The following is a 20260-nucleotide window of genomic DNA, read 5'->3' as shown; positions in this document are numbered from 1 at the left end:
TCCTGGTAGCAGAGTGCTTGGCTGCAGAACTGAGCCTGGGAATCTGCATGGCTATAGCCTCTGTAAAGTCTCTAAGGGAATTCTCCCAGGACATGTGAATCCTCTTTCCCTCTGGATGTTTATTTCACAGCTGTTTTATGTCTCCCAGATTTGGCTTTATATCCCTTTGCCCCATTAATTTGAAGAGCTGTACCTCAGAGTGCAATAAACACCATAGTGCATGCCTTGATGGATTCAGCTATATCAGCAACTTGCAATTGTAGTCAAGAACTGGAGGAGCAGGGGGGAGTTATCACAGCAATTATTTTATTTTATGCACTTACCCTGTTGCAGCTTCTCTTGCTGCTGCTTTCTCTCTTCCCCTCCTTTCCTTTCCAATGCCAATTGCCGATGCCCAGCTACAGATCACAGCAGGTGGCAGGATTTAGCGGAAGGTTATGGGGAAGGTAGGTATGGAATCTTCGTATTGTTTTCAAAGATTTCAGCTCACCAAGCTGCACGGTGGGAGCTAAAATCCTGCCCTGTAAAGACACCTCCATCTTGCTGACTTTGATGGGGGAGCTTGCCTGCGTTCCATCACTAAGTGGATGGGCCAACCAGTCTCCAACAAAGTCTGATGCATTCTCCCCCTTCCCCCCCCCATGCGGAAATGCCACTCTCACTCACACCTTCCAAGTGTTGGATGTGACTCAAAAACTGCATGCAGAACAGGCAGCGCCCTTAAGCGGCACTTGAAACGTGAGAAGTCATACCGCCTTCTGCTGCACACTTGGTGCTTCTTTGCCATTTTATTCTTCTGAATGGGAGTTTTAAGAAGGGACATAGGTCTCTCTGTTCGCTGTCAGGAAGGAAGAGTCAGTAGAGTGGAGCAAAACAGGAGAAGAAAAGAGAGGAGAATTAGAGATAATTGGGCAAATGAGATACAGGACCAGCAACTGGTGTTTCTTGTCCCTACTAAGTGTAAACTGCTACAGTGGCCTGGTGGGTGAACAGCCTTGGACCAGGTAAGTATCATCTAAGAAAGAAGGTTGGGCCAAAAGAGAGGAATAAATAGCAATCAGGTAGAACAAGATAGGCTTCTTAAGCAGTGTGGTTTAATCTGCAGTGATTTCTGTTTGCACAGTCAAACCACATCCTGCTTCAACTAGCCTTAAGCAAAAAGCTCAGTGGGATATTACTACCCTTCTTCCCCTGTGAGATTTTATCTGTCATTTCTTACATACCTCCAAATAGATTCCTCCAAATGCTTTCCCACTTGATAGCCTCCCAATATGGGGTAGCTACAACCTCTGGAATTCAAATTTGTGGGAAGTTGGAAGAAGTTCAACTAGAATAGAATTGCAACCAACAATAGTATGTATTTTCTGAGCTCCTACCTAATCATGGCACAGGTATACACATGGACTTCTCATGGGTAGATCTTGGATGCATCGGATGCTCCTGCAAGATGGCTGCAAGAATATTTTGGACAGACAGAGTCAAAGCTTGTAGGAGGACTAGTAGATGGTGCTAATGTCACACAGTCATGGAAAGAAGAATGTTAGGAAGATACAAGAGCTGTGCAGCATGTTGCTGAATCTGGAATCTATTATAGAGAGAATAGCTATGTGAGATGGAAATGTACAGGAGTGGTGGTAAAGTTTTTTTATACAATGAAATGATCATTTCTCATATATAAACAGTGAATGTTTTTGTGTAACAAATGAACTACTAACTGGTATACCATTCCATTTTTTTTCACAGATGTAGGCGGTCCAGCTGACCCCATTGCTCCAACCATCATCATCCCACCCCGCAACACTAGCGTAATCTCTGGTACTTCTGAAGTGACTCTGGAGTGTGTGGCCAATGCTAGGTAAGTCTGCCTGACTGCTATCTCTGTGACTTGTGACTCCGAATTACAATGAGGGCTCCTTTGTATTCCTCATGTGCCATGGCCCACAGCCCACTAACTGCTTCTCAAGGACATGACTGCCTGTCCTTCATGTTCTCCCAGCCCACTGCAAATTCAGCCTCCACCCACCTTTAATTGCTCCACTCCAAAAAAGATGTTTCCCAACTTCTGTCAGCAATATTGTACCAGAGAGTCATTCTGCAACAAATCATCCCAAGGTAAATTTGGGGGTGGAGGCCTACCTTGCTCCAGTTGGCCCCATAAGGCTTTCTTTGGCCCACACTCTACATGATGGCAGGCCACAGACTTTAATGGCCATGGGTGAGAGTCGGGGTTTCTCATTGTGCCAAAAGGCTTCTCTCCTGCTTTTCTTACAACACATTGAAAGGGATCCATCTTCACAAACTTCTCTGCTCATCAGGCCACTCATCAAACTACACATCATCTGGAAGAAAGGTGGGATTCCAGTATCCAGTGGCATCAGTGACTACAACCGGCGGTTGACCATCCTTAATCCCTCCCTAAGCGACAGTGGCTACTATGAGTGTGAAGCTGTGTTGCGCAGTAGCAGCGTACCCTCTGTGGTTCGAGGAGCTTATCTCTCTGTGCTGGGTAAGAAGAAGAATCTTTGCTGAGTTTCTTTGCCTAAAGGGACTACTCATCAGTTGGGCAACCACATCAGGCCACCTGCTGCCGTAGTCCTTTGCTTCAGCACTGCGGTCATCAGTCACTCAAAGCATTTCCCTAACTCCCAAGTACCACTTTTCCATTTATGATGTGACATTAGTCATTCCTTAAAGTCATACTCCTGCTCAGACTCAGTGTCAAGCAACCATCATGTTTTTTTTATCACCAATATTATCCTATATCCGATAACATGTCAGACCTTGCATTTCAAATGATTTTAAATGATGGTTTGACATACAGGACATTGCATTTGGATAGTGGAATATCAAGCAGGATGTATCAGTTTTACAACCCTTGCAGATATGAGCCTAAAGACTCATTGGCATCACATCCACCCAGTCACTCTGATCATAACTCCATACATCCCCCTAACTTTAGCTTGACATGACGCAGTTGTCTTCTTATCCCCATTTTAGAGTCAAGGCCTTGCTACCTTTGGGTTTTCTCATCCGATGTGGAAGTAATACTTCCCATCTTCTCCCCGTTCATGTTTTCCTGTGCACACAATATTTGGTGCTTTGGTGGTGACTTGAACTGTTGAAGTGCCAGGGGACTGAGATGGGCCCAACTCCTACTAGCCACTTTTAGCTAATACAGGCATGCCCCTTCCTCTTCTGCATTGTGTAATGGCGGCTTCCACAACATTCTTGTAATTTGCTGACTTGAGCCAGGGCTATCTTCATGCACAACCTATGAAATCATAATTTATAGAACACTTACATATGCTTGAGTTCTAGAATCCTACAATAAAATGGCATAAAAGTTCCGACTATGCAGTTCTGAATATTTTTCTAATATCCTCCTTCCCTCACAGCGTTTACTCCTTAATTTGTGCCTATCCCACAACTCCAGCTTACACTGATCAGTACTCCCAGATCCCATGGTTCATGCTGGCAAGCTGCAAGGAAGTTTTCCCTTGTAGATTCCCCTTCCCCCATGTAAACTCAATCTGCCCCCCCCCCCGTTCGTGCTGGCAGGACAAGCAAGTGCACCAACTTCAGGACTCCCTTCCTTCAGCCAGTGCCCCTCTCCTCAGCACATCTGGCAGCAAACCCTCCAAGAGATATAGGAGAGAAGAGCAAGCATCTTCTCCCCGCTGAAATCTCCTGCATCATCTGCTTGTCTGCTGACAAAATGGACCAAAATAACCTACAAGAAAAATTAGTGGATAAGCTTAAGAATCAGGATAAATAAGAACAGTTTCCCCCTCCCCCCCAAAAAGGATAGGCAGGGAGCCCATATAAGGACCTCAGAAGACTTTAACCATGGAAAAAGTGGAAGTGAAAACCCATTAATCAAAAATGCTCTGACTGAAGGGATCAGATAAGTTAGAGAAGGAGGATGTGTTGATAGATAAGGATCCAAAGACCAGAATGAGGCTCACAGTCAGACGTTGCCTCCTCCCCCAATCCATGTTAGGGAGAGTGATTGGTAGAAGTATTTCTTACTGATAGGAAATCCACAAATCATGGCACTTAACTTGTCCTGAAATAAAACGTTAGGGCAGGTAACCACTTGCTGGCCTTATTATGAGGGGAGAATAGAGACCGACAAATAGAGGAAATAATGCTATTATACTTTTATGTCCCCTTAAAGACTGGAGGAAAGCACATAATAGGTTGCCTGCCAGTATCCATAGTATCCAATAATGAGGACAGGCTTTCAATCACTTCAATAGTGACTCGGTGATGCTGTGAAGATGCCGTACATCACTAGTGGGGAAATGGCCTGAGTTTTATTTAAGTTCAGGTCAGGGTATGTTTGTTCTTTAAGAACAAACTTAATAAAAGTCATTCAGCAGGAATAATTTACAAAGATATGGGAATATCCCACGTGGAATTGTACTGTGAAGCCATCTAGCCCATAAGAAATTGATACTAGATCTTAGGCAGGAAATACTTTCAGATCATTTGTTTTGTTTTGAGGGGGGGGGGTTTAGTGAGAGATGACAAAGATAGAAGCTGAAAAATTCCGAATGTAACCATGACATTTCATTTTTAAAATTTATATGGAGAATATTCGGCTGGTCCTATGTCTGATTTTTCTTTTACAGAACCACCCCAGTTCACCAAGGAACCAGAAAGACACATTACAGCTGAGATGGAAAAAGTAGTACAGATTCCATGCCAAGCTAAAGGTAATTTCTTCTATTATATTAGGGATTGTTTGGAACAATTTAGTTTCGAATCAGAATAGTTAATCTTATAATCCTAGCCATTCGCTATGTTAATAAATGACCATTTCCGTTAGATCTACATTTGGGAGATTTGATATAGGGAAATGAATGAAGAAAATGTTCAGATACTCACTGTTGTGATTCAGGGTCAGCCTGTGGGTTCGGCAGTTGGGTCGGATGACTCAGAGGAGGAGGAGGAGGGGGTGTTGAAGAGCTTGCTGAGGGGGTTGGACTGCTTGATGAGAGCCCTCAGCCAGGCCCCTCTCACCTGGTCACGACGCAGACCCAGCTGTGTGAGCCTGACAGCGTGGATGAAGATGACCCACAGCTGGCCCTGTTCAAGGACGCCCGACGCAGGAGGCAGTCAATCAGGAGTAAACAGAGGAAGGCAATGGGGCTCCTCGGAAGGAGGCAGAGAGAAGCCACGCCCTGAACTGTATTTAAGGGGGAATGCGTGGGAGGGCTGGTTTGCTGAAGGCAACCGCTTGAAAAGCTCCTGTTTCTTGGTTCGTGTCTTGTTCTATTTGTTTTTGTAGCAATAAATTTGGTAGGTGTAATTCCAGCCTCTTGCCTTCTTGTAAAAGGGGTTGTCCCTGCCTTTTCTGCAGGGCCGGTAGCAGGCTGGTACAGAACACTCACGTAACTAAAAATATGTATTTGAGCACATTTCTGTTCCCATTGAGCTGCAGCAAAACCATGAAAAGACTAAGTAGGACACATTGATACGTGCCTTAATGTACACGCCAGTGTTTTTCAATCTTGATGACTTTTTAAAAAATGGACTTTAACCTCCAGAATTCCTCATCCAACAAGCTAGATGGTGATTTCTGGGAACTGAAATCCAAGTTTCAGTTCCCAAAAATCACCATAAAGTTACTAAGGTTGAAAAACACTGCTCTACTACAAGATAGGGGCCCTATGCTGAACAGCAGCCTTATTTGCCGTAGCACTGAATATGTCACTCCCTGAGCTTTCTGTGAAAAAAGCAGAGAATTTGAAGACTTGTGAAAAGGAAACTGTGACCTTAAACTGCAAGCTATAGCGGCCTGATTTTAAGTTGCAGCAAACCGTTTCTATGAATAGGCCAGGGCTAGGCAACCTCGGCTCTTTTATGACTCATGGACTTCAACTCGGGAATTCTGGGAGTTGAAGTCCATGAGTCATAAAAGAGCTGAGGTTGCCTACCCCTGGAATAGACTATCAAGGTTTTGCTTTGTGTTGTTGTTTGAAATCCCACATTTTTTATGGTAGCTTTCATTTGTTGGTATATTTGACAAATCTAAATATATCGTCCTTCCATAGATAATTGTAGCAGCAGGGCCAAAGTATAGGATAAAAGGTGGGAGGTGTCTATTTTCTCCTTCCAAAAGTTACCTACTTTTTATATTCCCTGGCCTGGTCCTTCTGCTTGGTATAGCTCAGGGGTAGGCAACCTCGGCTCTTTTATGACTCATGGACTTCAACTCCCAGAATTCCTGAGTCAGCTGACTCAGGAATTCTGGGAGTTGAAGTCCATGAGTCATAAAAGAGCCGAGGTTGCCTACCCATGGTATAGCTGCTTGGTAGTTTCAGCTGCCATCACTTGTCCATTTGGGGGATGTTCTTGTCAAGTATCCTTCCCCTTCAACCCTAGCATGTAAGAAGGAAAAAAAATCACCACGGCCTTCAGCTTTACTTGCCAGTAGGAAATAAAAATGATGAAAGTGAAGTAAATTCTAATCTACAGGGTCCCCTCTTGATCCTTGTAGCTTTGAGGCATATGCTGGGGAAATCAGCTCCCTTCCTTTGGGAGTTGGATCAAAAGCACCCTCTATAATTCAAAATCAGCTTCATTAAAAATAGGAAAGAATAAAAAAATTCCCTTTTTTTAATTTGAGCCGAGGTAGCCATCAGTAAATAAATGCATATATTTGCATAGGATGGTTGCTAAGACAAATATAATAAAGTTAAGATATAACAGTTATCCAAGACAAATATTTATTCTGTATGTCTAGCACACACATTCGATTCAAACCATGGTTTAATTATAAGTTGTTCCTGGCTAATCATGTTACCTATACCTTAGAGTTGAAGAATCCATTCAGCAAACAATTCCTTCCTTGGGCTTCCTTGATATCTTAAATCCTGTAAATTACAATCACAGTTGAGATCAATTTTAACATTCGTTTCATTTTTTTTCCTTCCCTTTTCCTGATGCGTTTGTGGCTAAAACAGATTTCCCCATTTCAGTTATTCCTGGATCACATTATCAGATGATCCCTGAGGATACCAGCTGTTCTTCCTTCCATTTCCCCGGATATCATTTTTCATCTTCCAGGGCTTGGATTTAAAAATGATTGAGATTTGGGGAGTGGACGGGGGGGGGGGGGTGTCCCTTCCTGTATACAGGTGGCAGAGCAAACATTTTTCCCTCTGATAATGTAGATTCAAACCCAGGAGGTTTAATGTGGATTCCCTGACTCGGGTGCAACCGTCAGTTTCATTGTTGCTGGGTGACAACACAGGGTGGTATGCTTTTTTTTTGTTTAAAAAAGACAATTAAAATAAGACAACCACAATGAATAAAAGCAATAAAGTTTAAAAAAAGCAATAAAAGTCAACTATCAGAACAAAATGCTATTTTCATGTTTTCTTAGATGGCTGAAAAAAATATAAAATATTATCACTGAAGGAGATTTTAAGTGGGCTCTCCCTGGGAGGAGAATTCCACAAGAGATCAATGAGAGCCACCGGGTGGGGGCTGGGGGTGTTCTTCTTGAAGTCCACCCCAACTCTGATGAGTTCTGAAGAATACAAAGATATGTTTTAATGTCTCCCGACTGTGACTCTGGGTTTAAGAAATACAGGTTTTCAGAAGGGAAGCTACACGTATCGGTTAAATAAACAAAGATGAGAAGGAGGAGAAACATACATGAATCAGAATCCAGCCATATGAAAGCAATTCACAAACAAAGTCACATGTGTTTAGGCATTAAGTATCATTGTTCCAGTACTGCCTAATGGATCTCACTCTGGCCTTCCTGTCTGCCTGTTAGCCTTATTTTTTTTTAAAAAAATTCATCTTTAAAATTCCCCCCCTCCCCCGGTATTGCAGGTGTGCCTCCACCCAGCATGTTCTGGTACAAGGATGCAGTACTACTCGGAATGGAGAAGCTTGCCCGCTTCAAGCTGCTTGCCAATGGGAGCCTGCAGATCAGTGGCCTAATGCCAGATGACACAGGGATGTTCCAGTGTTTCGCCCGCAATGCTGCTGGCGAGGTGCAGTCTTCCACATACCTGGCCGTCACTAGTAAGTGTCAGCAAGTTTATTTCCCCTGACTTGCTTTGCTGATTTTGCTGCAGTACCTTCCACTAGTGGTGCTAATATAAGTGATTAGTAGTCAGACCCACGTGCACACCCAGCTCAGTAGTGTTGATGTATTCATAGAATAGCAATTGGATTTCTTGAGTTGGAAAGGACCTCGGAGGTCTTCTAGTCCAGCCCCCTGCTCAAGCAGGGGATCCTCTGTTGCAGGAGGATGGCACCCATAAAGGGAATACAATATAAGAAGTGAACGTTGTTTTGATAAAGCAGTGTTAATCTACAAGGAAGGGCAAGATAAGATGTCTTTGGAGAGCAGGTGCTCCCTCTCTTTCCCTGAGAGATGATTTCCGCAGTGCAAAGCATAGCACGGTATCCATTATCAACCCTGAGCCAAAATGACCTTACGTGGGGTAAGGTCTTTTGAACTATTGTATTTCTGTTCAGTTATGGTACACTTTGGGGTGGGGTGTCAGGGAAATAAAATTCAATGTTGTGCTAAGAGTCTGGTAGTTCAAAACTCTTCCTATAAGCATTCTTCTCATTTCTCCCTCATTACAGGCATTGCGCCCAACATAACCAGAGGGCCCTTGGACAGCACGGTGATTGATGGAATGGCTGTGGTACTCAGCTGCGAGACGTCTGGAGCTCCCAGACCGGCTATCACCTGGCAGAAAGGTAATGGTGAATTGGGAAACTATTCATGCTTTGGAAAAGCAGGAGTCAGGCACGCAAGAAACCAGCACTGCAGAGTTCTGTATTTTTCCAGAAGGATTGAAGCATCCTTAGGTTGTTGGGTTTTTTTAATGGTTTTGGAATTCGGTTTCTTTTCACACAATAGAAAGTCCCCTTTTTTCACTCCCTCTGAACTCCTTTGTGTGCCCTCAAATCTGTGAACATTTTCTGGAAATTTATTTTATATTTATTTATTAGATTATTATTATTTTTTGCTGCCTTTATTGCATTATAAGTACCTCAAAGTGGCAAACATACCTAATACACCTTCATTCTCCTATTTTCCCCGCAACAGCAATCCTGTGTGATGTGTTGGGCTGAGAGAGAGTGACCAAATTCACCCAGCCAGCTTTCATACCTAAGGCAGAACCAGAACTAACAATCTCCTGGTTTCTAGGCCAGCAGCTTTATGTATATCAAAGAGGATCTATTTCTGTGACAGATGCGAAGGGCACAACTGAACACCAGTCAAGCTGTTATGGGGAAAACCAGGTCGTTGAGGTTCAAATGGGCTGGAATAACCAATGGATCTGGTTTTTCTTAACAATTTCATAGCCTCACTGAACCTAAAACACCTCTTGTGTCTTTTAAAGTTACTGACTTCCGTTTAGCACCTTTGATCAGCTACACCAGGGAATAATGTCTCCCGTATCTACAGCCAAATATTTAATCCTACTTGGAGCGTATTTTTAGATCAGAGAGTGTATTTCAGAAATTCTAGTCCTGCAACAAGATTCCTCTGGGATAAGAAGAAAATCAGAACTGAGAGCAAGGGTGATTACATTTCAAATCATAGGGAGAATTAGGGCTGAGCCACTAAAGAATTAGTAGCTATCTATGACCCCTGTTCCCATTCATTACCTACTGATGGGGTGGGATCAAGTGGGGAAGAAAGATTCAGTCTGGGAGTATTTGAGAAATAGAAATGAATAAATGATCAATAAGTAGTTTGAAAAAACAAAAGGAAGCAGGCAACCCATCGTTTCCAGTTGTCTATGACGGTTCCAACCCACTTGACAAATTGTGTAATGGGTATGGGAATTATAGTCCAAAATACCTGAAGAGCATCAAGTTGTCCTTTCCTGCAAAGGAGAGGTTTCCTGCCCACCCAAAATCTATCTTTGTGCTCCCAGGCAATTCAACCTTTTCCTACCTTTATTATGCCTCCCTCAGTTGCACAGGAAAAGTTTTATTTTTTTATTTATTTTTTTATTTTAATCCCATTTATATCCCGCCCTTCTCCGAAGACTCAGGGCGGCTTACAATCTAAGCACAAATCAAATGTGCTTCAGCAATAGCCTTCATTCTATGTATATGCCTGCTTATTAGGGCTTTCACCCCCCCGCCCCCCAAGCGGCATTATTACAAAGTCAGCTTATTGCCCCCAACAATCTGGGTCCTCATTTTACCTACCTCGGAAGGATGGAAGGCTGAGTCAACCTTGAGCCTGGTGGGACTCGAACCTGCACTAATTGCAGGCAGCTGGAGTTACTTAAGGAGGCATTAGCCCACTGCTCCACCAAGGCTCTAAGTTGATGCCCCTTAGCCTTTTCTTGAAAATCTTCACTCCAAGCTGAGTGACAAGCCAAGCTCATATTTTATGATATCTTCTAAAGCCAACATTTCCTCTCTTGGGCCCTTTGAATTCATAAATCATAGGTAGATTGAAGCTCATCTGCACATAGGAAGAAGAAACCTTTGACAAATCTGCCAGTCCTTTTCTCTGTGTCTGGCTATCTTACCAGGTTTACAGATCCCTAGGGCAGAGCGGAGATCAGAACTGGTGATTTGACAAAATCCATGGGCAGTCTCAACGAGGATCACCAGTGATCATGCAATAAAGTCTCCCTTTTCTCCTACAGGCGAGCGGATCCTGGCCAGCGGTTCAGTGCAGCTTCCTCGTTTTACTTTGCTCGAGTCAGGAAGCCTTCTCCTCAGCCCTGCCCGGATCTCGGATGCTGGCAGCTACACTTGTCTTGCTACTAACTCGCGTGGAGTTGATGAAGCCTCTGCAGAGCTTATTGTCTGGGGTAAAAGTCTCCCCTTTGCCCTCTTATTAGCTCCCCATTTCTTTCTCTTGGGAACCCCATGCCTGTAATTTTGTTTTGTTTCTAATCTCCTGCAATCCTTAGGATTATACTTCCCCAAATTTTATGACAAACCACCTAATGATGCCAGTCTTTATTTCCCAATTATTTTTATAGGAAACTAAGGAAGATTGAAATGATAATCCTCCCATTTAGGTTGAGTGCTTTTTAGTGCACTTTAAAGTTAAAAAAAATCCCCTCCATGAAGGCAGAAATGGAGGGCAGCGACCAAAAGACCTATTTTCCTTGATAATATTGAATAGCACTGCTTTGCTCACCACAGTTTTCAGCGGCCGGAGATGGGGGTGGGGGATGGGAGACCGACAGTATCCTGATATAGCAGAGTTTCCCACATTTGCCTTTATTTGTTCACTAAGCAATTGGTCCAGGAATGATGCAGAGATGTCATGTGTGGTTTGCCTCCCTGCCCAGTTTTTTAACGGCATATTAGTGCATTCCTATAAATGTAGCACGTCGTAAGGAATCAAATGATAAGTTTGATCCCACACTGTCATGTTATGGAAACTATCAGTGCAATTTTCCTGTTAATCTGTAACGCAGCAAAGCACAGATGTGCTACCATCTTAGGTTCGACTGCCCATGTGGGTTGTGAGTGTCTAATTGTTGAGAGCATATCCATCACCTTTCAAAACCGGTTTTAACTCTGTCTAATAAAGCAATTGCCATTAGGTCTGCCACGCTCCTGATTGAGGTGGATTGGTTCCCCCTGCTGGCCCTAAATGGAACAATAAGCTCTGAGAATCTATTTTGTTTGTCTGTTTGATGGTTCTCGCCCTTCCTATATGAAATATGAATGTAATCTTGCTCACATGGTGAATTACCCTATAAAGCCCACCTTGTATTAACCATCCCCACATTCCCTTTTGTAGATCTAGCAGGCATTTTGAACTTCAGTTCTCCTCGGCTTCAGTCAGGATAATTGGAAAGGAATTGTGGGAGCCACAGTGCAAAATATCTGGGGCACTTGCTTATTCCTCCCCTCAGTGTATACGGGAGGCAAGTACAAAGCTCACATTCAGTGAAAAAGCCTCCTTTGTGATAGCACTTAAGTGATGGGGGTTTCAGCCCGGCTGGATTAAATAGCATGACTGATCAAGTCAGCTGCTTCATCAGGCAATTGACCTCCCTTCTCTGTGCTGATAGCACAGTTACCAAGGAGTCAGATAGGAAGTGGCCATTTTCATTGTCCTTCCAGTTGCCATTAAGGAGGCTGGGAAGCTGTCATTGCCTAAAGAAGCCCTTTGCTTGCAAGATCGCTCTGAAACTATCTTTTTCAGTCGCTGAACAGAAAGAGATACCGTAACTCTCCCTTCTGTATTCTAAATATTGCTGACTGAAAGGAGATAGTTAACTCCATCTGGCCTCCCTTCCACTTTAGGTGTTTGCACAACACAGAGAAAACTCCTCATTTGGTCCAGGTGTTTTTATTATTTATTTATTCATTTCATTTCATTTTACTTCTGTGCCTCCCATTTCCCTCAGCTTGGTGTATTGTGTGAACAGGATCACCTTGTATGTAGGTGGATGGATGGACTGTTGTTGGAACCAAGGATCCAGTGTAATTGTAGCAAGAGGGGTATTTCCCTTGTTCTATCAATTTAAATTTAGAGCTTGGGTATATGATATTTGTGTTAGTGGTTTCACCATAGCTTGGGTTGCACCAGACCAGATGATATATGTCAAGCAGTCTGGGGAGAGGAATAATAATAATAATAATAAACCTTTATTGTCAAAGTACAACATGTGTACATTGAGATTAGCTGAGCCTCCCCCCCCCCCCCCCGTGCAGCTAAAGATTGAATTAAGGCCCCTTTCGTTTTATGTATTCAAAAATGATGGGGGGATATTTGTTTGTTTAACCATTGCAATTATGACATAACAGATCCGGTTTTGGGGCCTCCTGCTGCTAATCTTACAAAAAGTATGCCTGTATCACCAGAACTTAGCATTCGAGGTGTTGAGTCCTGATTTGATATGGAACTATGTGTGTGTACCCCTATCCCATTTGGATTTGTGTTCAAACTGTGTCCATGTGTCTTCTGTCTATTTGTGTTGGCAGCCCGGACTCGTATCACCAACCCACCTCAGGATCAAAGTGTCATCAAAGGCACCAAGGCTTCAATGACCTGTGGAGTAACACATGACCCCAATGTGATAGTTCGGTAGGTAACGATTTCTCATTTGTGCTAATATGAAGGAAAAGTGAGAAAAGAAATGAGAGCCAAGTGGAAAAACTATCCATTTTTATAATACTAGCTGAGGATTCTAAAAAAAAAGCTGAATGTCCTTGTACTTTAAATTTCCAAATGTCTTTTAAAGAAAAAGAAATATTCAGCTTAGAAGCAATGCCAAAATCCTGTTTATACTCTCAGTGACTTCATGAGGAGCATATAAATTCCTGAGTAGGGGGTTTGCTTGGATTTCTCCTGCTAGGAAGGAATAGTTTATTGACCTCAGCTCATCTGGCCATTGCACCTTTCTTCATACAAATTAGTCCCTTTGGAAAGAGACACTCTCTAGCCATCTCTGCAATCTGGGAACAATCAGGACTCCATTTATCAACAATGCTTTTCTAAGATTGATCTTGGAGTCTTGCAGTATGACAAAGCAAGGCATCTTCTAGCCACATCTTTATGCTCTTTAAGAACATTTATTGAGAAACATAATGCAAAACACATACATGCAAATTCATAGACCTATATTGCCACCTGGTGCTTAGCTTAGTTTTGAGGCTGAGTCAAATTGTTGTGTTGCACTACTGAGTGAAAGCACATCATAGTAGGCCTTTTCGGAAAGATCTCCTTTCCTTCTCTGTAGAGCAGGGGTGTCAAACTGCCGACCCGTGGGCCGGACGCGTCACCAGGAAACCATGCCCACCCCATTGCTGGCAATGGGGAAAAAGCTCTGATACATTGCGCGACATCACACGTTTGACATGTCTGCTCTAGAGGGTGTTAGCCAGGCTGCTAAGTCTGCCTAAGTTCACACTTCATATTAAGTCAAAATATGGTTTTGTTTTAGCTTAACATGGTTAACCCAGTTCATATGGTTATAGCTTAGAGCAAAGTGTGAACATAACCAGTTGTCATTTATTCTCCAAACTGGGGTTAAACAAATATATAAACCCATTTGTCAACAGTATGTTACATTGTAGGAATACATATTAAGAGATAACTAACATGCATAAAAGGGACATGGTGGCTCAGTGGGTTAGGACGCTGAGCTTGTCGATCAGAAGGTCAGCAGTTTGGCGGGTCGAATCCCGAGCGCCACGTAACAGTGAGTGCCTGTTACTCGTCCCAGCTTCTGCCAACCTAGCAGTTCGAAAGCACGTAAAAAATGCAAGTAGAAAAATAGGGACCACTACGGTGTGAAGGTAAAAGCGTTCCGTGCGCCTTTGGCGTCTAGTCATGCCAGCCACATGACCACGGAGACGTCCTCGGACAAGCGCTGGCTCTTCGGCTTTGAAACGGATATGAGCACTGGCCCCTAGAGTCGGAAACGACTAGCACGCATGTGTGGGGGAACCTTTCCCTTTAACATGCATAAATATCCATGAGGGGAATTGTGTCACATACTAGTACACTAGTACTAGTGTACATACTAGAACTTGATGAGCAGTCCATCACCTGCAGAAGAAGCTGGAGTACTCTAGAAAATAGTTTAGACAAGAACTAAGATTAGAGGATTAGATCATTAGATCACTGCAATCAGATTTGAGAGGATGATCTGCTTCTAGTTCTTTGCAACCTGGCTTAGGATATCAGGAATCAATCAATCAAGGATTCCAATAGCAATCTGGACAGACTAGGAATAGTTGACGGGGGAGGAAGCTTTATCACCATGCCCGGTTTCTTTTTCCATAGGTACATGTGGGAGAAAGATGGCATAATTGTGAACACAGAGAACATGCCACGCATGCGTCTGGATAGCACAGGCACTTTGCACATTGCCCAGACCTGGTCAGGGGACATTGGCACCTATACATGTCATGTGATATCTGCTGGAGGCAATGACTCTCACAGTGCCCACTTGCGAGTCCGGTAAGGCTACCCTTCTTCAGCACAGTTATAGAATCTGAAATTCCAGGGCTGGACGTGTTCCCCCAAAAATCTTTGATGTAGCTACTGGAGAGACCACGCAAAAGTAGCCTAATTATAGCATAATTGAGGGAGAGAACTATTCTATATAACATTGGGAGGGATCAAATTAAAATGTATTTTAACTATATGTAAACGTAAATGAAATCATACTGTTTTTGGAATGTGGGCTAGGCATACTACTCAGAAGCCAAGTCCAGCTATCAGATAATGAAGGTGGTGCATTCCTGTTCTAGAAATGAGGAACCAACACATTCTGATGCACAGATGAACCAGAAATTGGCTAAAGTATGGGTGAGGCTGCCGGAAGAGATGATCAAAAGCATTCCAGTGCTATGCATTCATATTTTCCTTTATATCTTGCAAGAATACCATAGCTATAAGTCAAGTGGCGTGCTCTTTTGGCCTCTTGAAATCACCATAATGTTTACTTCCTTATGAGCTGTTCTGCAGCTCCTAGTTAGACTCTGATTTCTCTCACCATGAAATGATATGCAGCCAGAGGTCTTCCACAATGTTAGTTCAGCAGCCTAGAAGTAATTATAATGTGGTACGATTGCTGTCGACATTTGCACACATAGTAGTATGCAGCACGGCCACATGTGTGTTCCTTGCCAAATCATAATCTACATTATTTATAGTCTAATCATACTCTGTATTATTCATAAGCATGTCTGCAGCATTTACAGCACACTGCATTGAAGCAACTTTCACACTGCAAACCTGAATATCAATAACGTTTTATTCATTGAATAAGCATAAGGCATTCCTATTTTAAAATCTTGATAATTGCTCCACAGAAATGACACAACACTGTTGACTGGTAAAATCAAGGGCTCTAAATATCCCTTGGGAGACTTTGTGCTCCCTGCTATTTCTCCACAAATCTCTGACCCACTGAATTAACACTGTTATTAATTTGCTCCATTATAAACACCAACAGCGATAGCCAGTCTAACCTTGTAATGCATGGTGGCTTGGAAGCCTCTTTCTACATAGCCTTTTCTTCCTAATGAATGCCCTCTACTTTCATGGCTCTTTCTTACGGCAGCTTCTAAAATATGTTCTTCTATCATTATCTTCATCAGGCAGCTCCCACATGCACCAGAAAACCCCGTTGCCAGGCTAAGTACTGTAGAGAAACGGGCCATCAATCTGACATGGACCAAGCCCTTTGACGGAAACAGCCCATTGCTACGTTACATCCTTGAGGTCTCCGAAAATAGTAAGGCACCATCTTCCTACCAAACATTTGCCAGGTACAACTTGCCCATGTTCTTGTGGCAGACAGAACTGGAGGACCCCTTCTCAAAAGTGATGGGGGAAAAAATCCTGGGTGGAACTGTGACAAAATGGGTGTTTGGGAGTCCTAATTTTCTGGAGGACCTCTTGCATATAGTAAAAGCTTTTGGTTGCAATTTGTGGCTTGTTCTTTTAAGTGTTATATGTCTCAAGAATCCATCATAGTTTAAAAAATAACTTCTTATGCTCATTGCTTGTTACAGGACTACTCTGTATTGAACAGGCTGATTTCCTTTACCCTTGGCAAAACCCTGAGGTGGTTATTTCTTGTCTGATCAAATTGTCATAACTTCTTCCCATAGCAGTGATCTTTAGAATGCAGCCAGGAGCAGAACTGGATCCTGGCTTTTAAAGAATGGGATACTGTGTAAGATTGAACCAGGCTTGGAATTTTCTCTGCAAGTACTGGATTATTCTGGACAAAATTTGGTCCATGGGAACACTACCTAAAAGAATCTGCAGATGGACTATATAAGAACCATTTTTCTTTTAAAGATGGGCAGCATGCATTGTATTACCATAATTCTTCCTAAATAACTTTCCATATGATTATACCTTCTCTCTCTCTCTCTCTCTCTCTCTCTCTCTCTCTCTCTCTCTCTCTCTCTCTCTTCCTCCCTCCCTCCCTCTCTCTCTCTCCCCCTCCCTCCCTCCCTCCCTCCCTCTTTCTCTCTTTTTCTTTTTCCCTCTCCAGATGCTCCCTGGACAGTTCTTATGGCCAGTGTGGATCCTGAAGTAAATTCAGTGCTGGTGAGAGGATTAGTTCCTGCCCGCTCATACCAGTTCCGTCTTTGTGCTGTTAACGATGTGGGCAAAGGCCAGTTCAGCAAGGACACTGAGAGGTGAGATGCCCATATCTGACATGGGCAGCTGCAGATGTAATCACTGGCAAAAGTAGAAGGGCTGATATGATTTTTAAAAATGTAAATGTTTTCATGTACCTCTACTAACTTCCATTTTGTAAGAGAAGAAGCCAAATATAATATGTGTGGGTGAGCATTGCCCTAGCTCACACTTATGTATACTTGTGATTGCACCAGGGAAACCTATCATTAACTAATGTTTAAAGGGGAGCATGGTCACATGACATGGCAAGACAGCAAGACTTGGATTATTATCAAAAGTATGTTCCAATGTTGTATGATACAGACACAGAGCTTAGCAAAACCAGATAACTTCTCCCTTTACATCAAGATGGAGTTAAAGAGTGTTTATGTAAGCAAATGACTGCACCATTTAGTACAGCATGCATGCACAGGACAGTATTTTGATATGGCTGAGATTGGCTTGGCTTCATAAGGACTAAATGTTAAGTATTAAGGTGTGTGTGTTAAACCAAACTCTGAGCCAGCTTTGAAACATGTCTCCTACATTTTGTCTCCTTCCATAGATTGTCCCTTCCAGAAGAACCCCCCACAGCACCCCCACAAAATGTCATTGCCAGTGGTCGCACAAACCAATCTATCATGATCCAATGGCAGCCACCACCTGAAAACCACCAGAATGGCATTCTCAAGGGATACATCATTAGGTAGGTAGATATTAACATATGGATGGCTAGGTTATCAGGGGACATAAATCCTTAGAAGCCTTTCTAATCCTTTACTGCAAAATTAGAGATGCAGTGGCAGCCTACTGGGCTTAATTGTTCCTACTGATGATCTTATTGATTCAGCTATGATCCCGTTGTCCTTTTTCCAGATTTTGCCTGGCTGGTCTGCCAGTTGGCTACCAGTTCAGGAACATTACAAATGCTGACGTCAACAATCTACTGCTTGAGGACCTAATCATTTGGACTAACTATGAAATTGAAGTGGCTGCCTACAACAGTGCTGGATTGGGTGTCTACAGTGCCAGAGTCACAGAATGGACTCTCCAGGGTGGTATGTTATGATACAAAGTCATACGAGGAAAGAGGAAGCCCTACTTTTGTTGGCGAAATGATCAGTTCTTGCCCATTCATACCAGTTCCATTTTCTTCCGTTGTAGCTCCCAAAGCCATGAAACATTGAAAAACAGTTGTAGTAGGCTTAAAAAGGCAGGAACGTACCATGCTGAAGATTCAGTATACCCTAGGCCAGGGGTGGGCAACCTCAGCTCTTTTATGACTTATGGACTTCAACTCCCAGAATTCCTGAGTCAGCTCAGGAATTCTGGGAGTTGAAGTCCATGAGTCATAAAAGAGCCGAGGTTGCCTACCCCTGCCCTAGGCACTAGACAACTCCCTTTAAATCTCAGTCACATTTTGCTCTTATAGCCTTGATTCCGAGCGTAAAACTGATGAACATAAATGGGAGGTTGGGGTGCACCTTATAGATAATGCTGAGATGCTTTCATTCAATTTTTCTTCAATTTCTTCAAAGTTCCCACTGTGTCTCCGGGTAATGTACATGCTGAGGCCACCAATTCTACTACCATTCGTTTCACCTGGAACCCTCCTAGCCCCCAGTTTGTTAACGGCATCAACCAGGGCTACAAGGTAAGAGGCAGTTCAAGAAGGGATAGAAAGCCATTTACTTCTAAGGCATTTAGAGCCATAGTCAACAGCTGTGATAAGTCTTACTTTCTCTCTGGACGTCCACCACATGCACTGGGACTCTGGGTAGAAATTCTGGGAATTGCAATCCCAACACATCTGGAGTGCGAGCTTGGGGAAGGCTGGTTGTAACCCCAAAATGCTCCTGGTTCCTTATGAGATTGGACAGATGTTGAAAATTTCAGAATGAGCATTTGTGTGGCAGTTAACGGAGGCATGAACTATAGTTTTGAGATGAATTGACTGGATAGTTATTTTTGTTCCAGGAAGTCTAAGTGAAATAGAATTAAGATAAGATAGTTCAGACGTCTGCATCAGAGCTGCCATTCTGCCTCTTTCCCCCAAGTGCTAAGAGGATCCATAGTCATCATTCTTTCATTACCTGAAAGCTATATAACCTATTGTCTTCCATCAAGAAGGGCTGGGCATTCCTGCTGTTTTCTGCTTGTACTTCTTGATGGGAGTCAATAGAGTTACATAGCTTTCTGGTTTCTTTTCATTAACAGTTTTAGCAGCCTTAATCATGGCACAGAGTTGTCCCTGGGTCAACCAGTGATCTTTGTCTTATCTGTAAATTTCATCTAATGGGATCTTTCTATCCTACTTAATCAGTGTAATTTACAAATGGTACAAAATCTGACCCTCCTCCTCCTTGAACAGTCATAGGTGAATTATTAACAATAAGCAGATCCGACTTTCCCCCACCCACCAAGCGACCACTAAGTAGTCTCATTTTATGATTTATTTTAAGACTTAAGTAAGGCTAGCAAAATACATCTTTGCTTCTGGTTGTTTTTTTCCCTATCATCCCAGAGCTACCAGTAACTATAAAAGATCATTTTAATTATGTGATTCCTCCTTAGCAGTGTTAAATGGGGATCTCTTGTAAGTACTAACCATTTTCAAGGCTGCTACTTTACTGTATATATTATAGGGAGCTAGTGCACCCATGTGCTCCAAAATGAAATGGCAACTTGGATTTCAAAATGAAAGTTTTTTGACACTGCTTTTTTTTTGAGGAAACTTCTTGTCTAAGGTAATAGAGAGAATAGCCAGTAGACAGAATACAATTAATGATACTTAAACTCTCAGTGCATACAAATCTGGAGAATCCTCTTAGTTTACAGTTATTTGATAATCAGCTCCTTTAAAATAAGACCTTTCTTAGTTCTCCTTTAATTAAAAATCTGTTTTCATGGCTTCAAGCTTATCTGTTAAAATATATTTACAAAAAGATAATACTTGTATGGAAGACTTGACTTGTGTGCTTAATTCTGAATTGTAATTAATTCAGATTTGCATTAATTAAATTGAATTTAAATAATTAAAACTTGCTTCTTAATCTACTTCAGAGGAGTTTGAAAATTTAATTGCTGCCAAATGAGATAACCAACCTTAAGAAGGATACTTAACATACTTAT

The 20260-nt window shown here is 42.5% G+C and overlaps 1 protein-coding gene across 1 annotated transcript in view; it reads left to right on the top strand.

Moving 5' to 3' along the window:
* Positions 1 to 20260, top strand: part of SDK2 (sidekick cell adhesion molecule 2) — a gene marked incomplete at both ends in the record, with an annotated part of 415888 nt that overhangs the window by 330843 nt on the left and 64785 nt on the right. The window contains 13 exons of the mRNA XM_081321147.1: positions 1744 to 1855; positions 2316 to 2506; positions 4635 to 4718; positions 7852 to 8046; positions 8620 to 8736; positions 10656 to 10823; positions 12961 to 13063; positions 14768 to 14944; positions 16090 to 16226; positions 16998 to 17145; positions 17694 to 17834; positions 18005 to 18186; positions 18667 to 18782. Coding sequence (XP_081177273.1) covers positions 1744 to 1855; positions 2316 to 2506; positions 4635 to 4718; positions 7852 to 8046; positions 8620 to 8736; positions 10656 to 10823; positions 12961 to 13063; positions 14768 to 14944; positions 16090 to 16226; positions 16998 to 17145; positions 17694 to 17834; positions 18005 to 18186; positions 18667 to 18782 — 1871 coding nt within the window. The remainder of the gene's footprint in view (positions 1 to 1743; positions 1856 to 2315; positions 2507 to 4634; positions 4719 to 7851; positions 8047 to 8619; positions 8737 to 10655; positions 10824 to 12960; positions 13064 to 14767; positions 14945 to 16089; positions 16227 to 16997; positions 17146 to 17693; positions 17835 to 18004; positions 18187 to 18666; positions 18783 to 20260) is intronic.

The sequence above is a fragment of the Vipera berus genome, assembly GCF_964194415.1.
Source record: "Vipera berus genome assembly, chromosome: 2".
Lineage (NCBI taxonomy): Eukaryota > Metazoa > Chordata > Lepidosauria > Squamata > Viperidae > Vipera > Vipera berus.
This window is presented reverse-complemented; position numbering and strand designations above follow the sequence as displayed.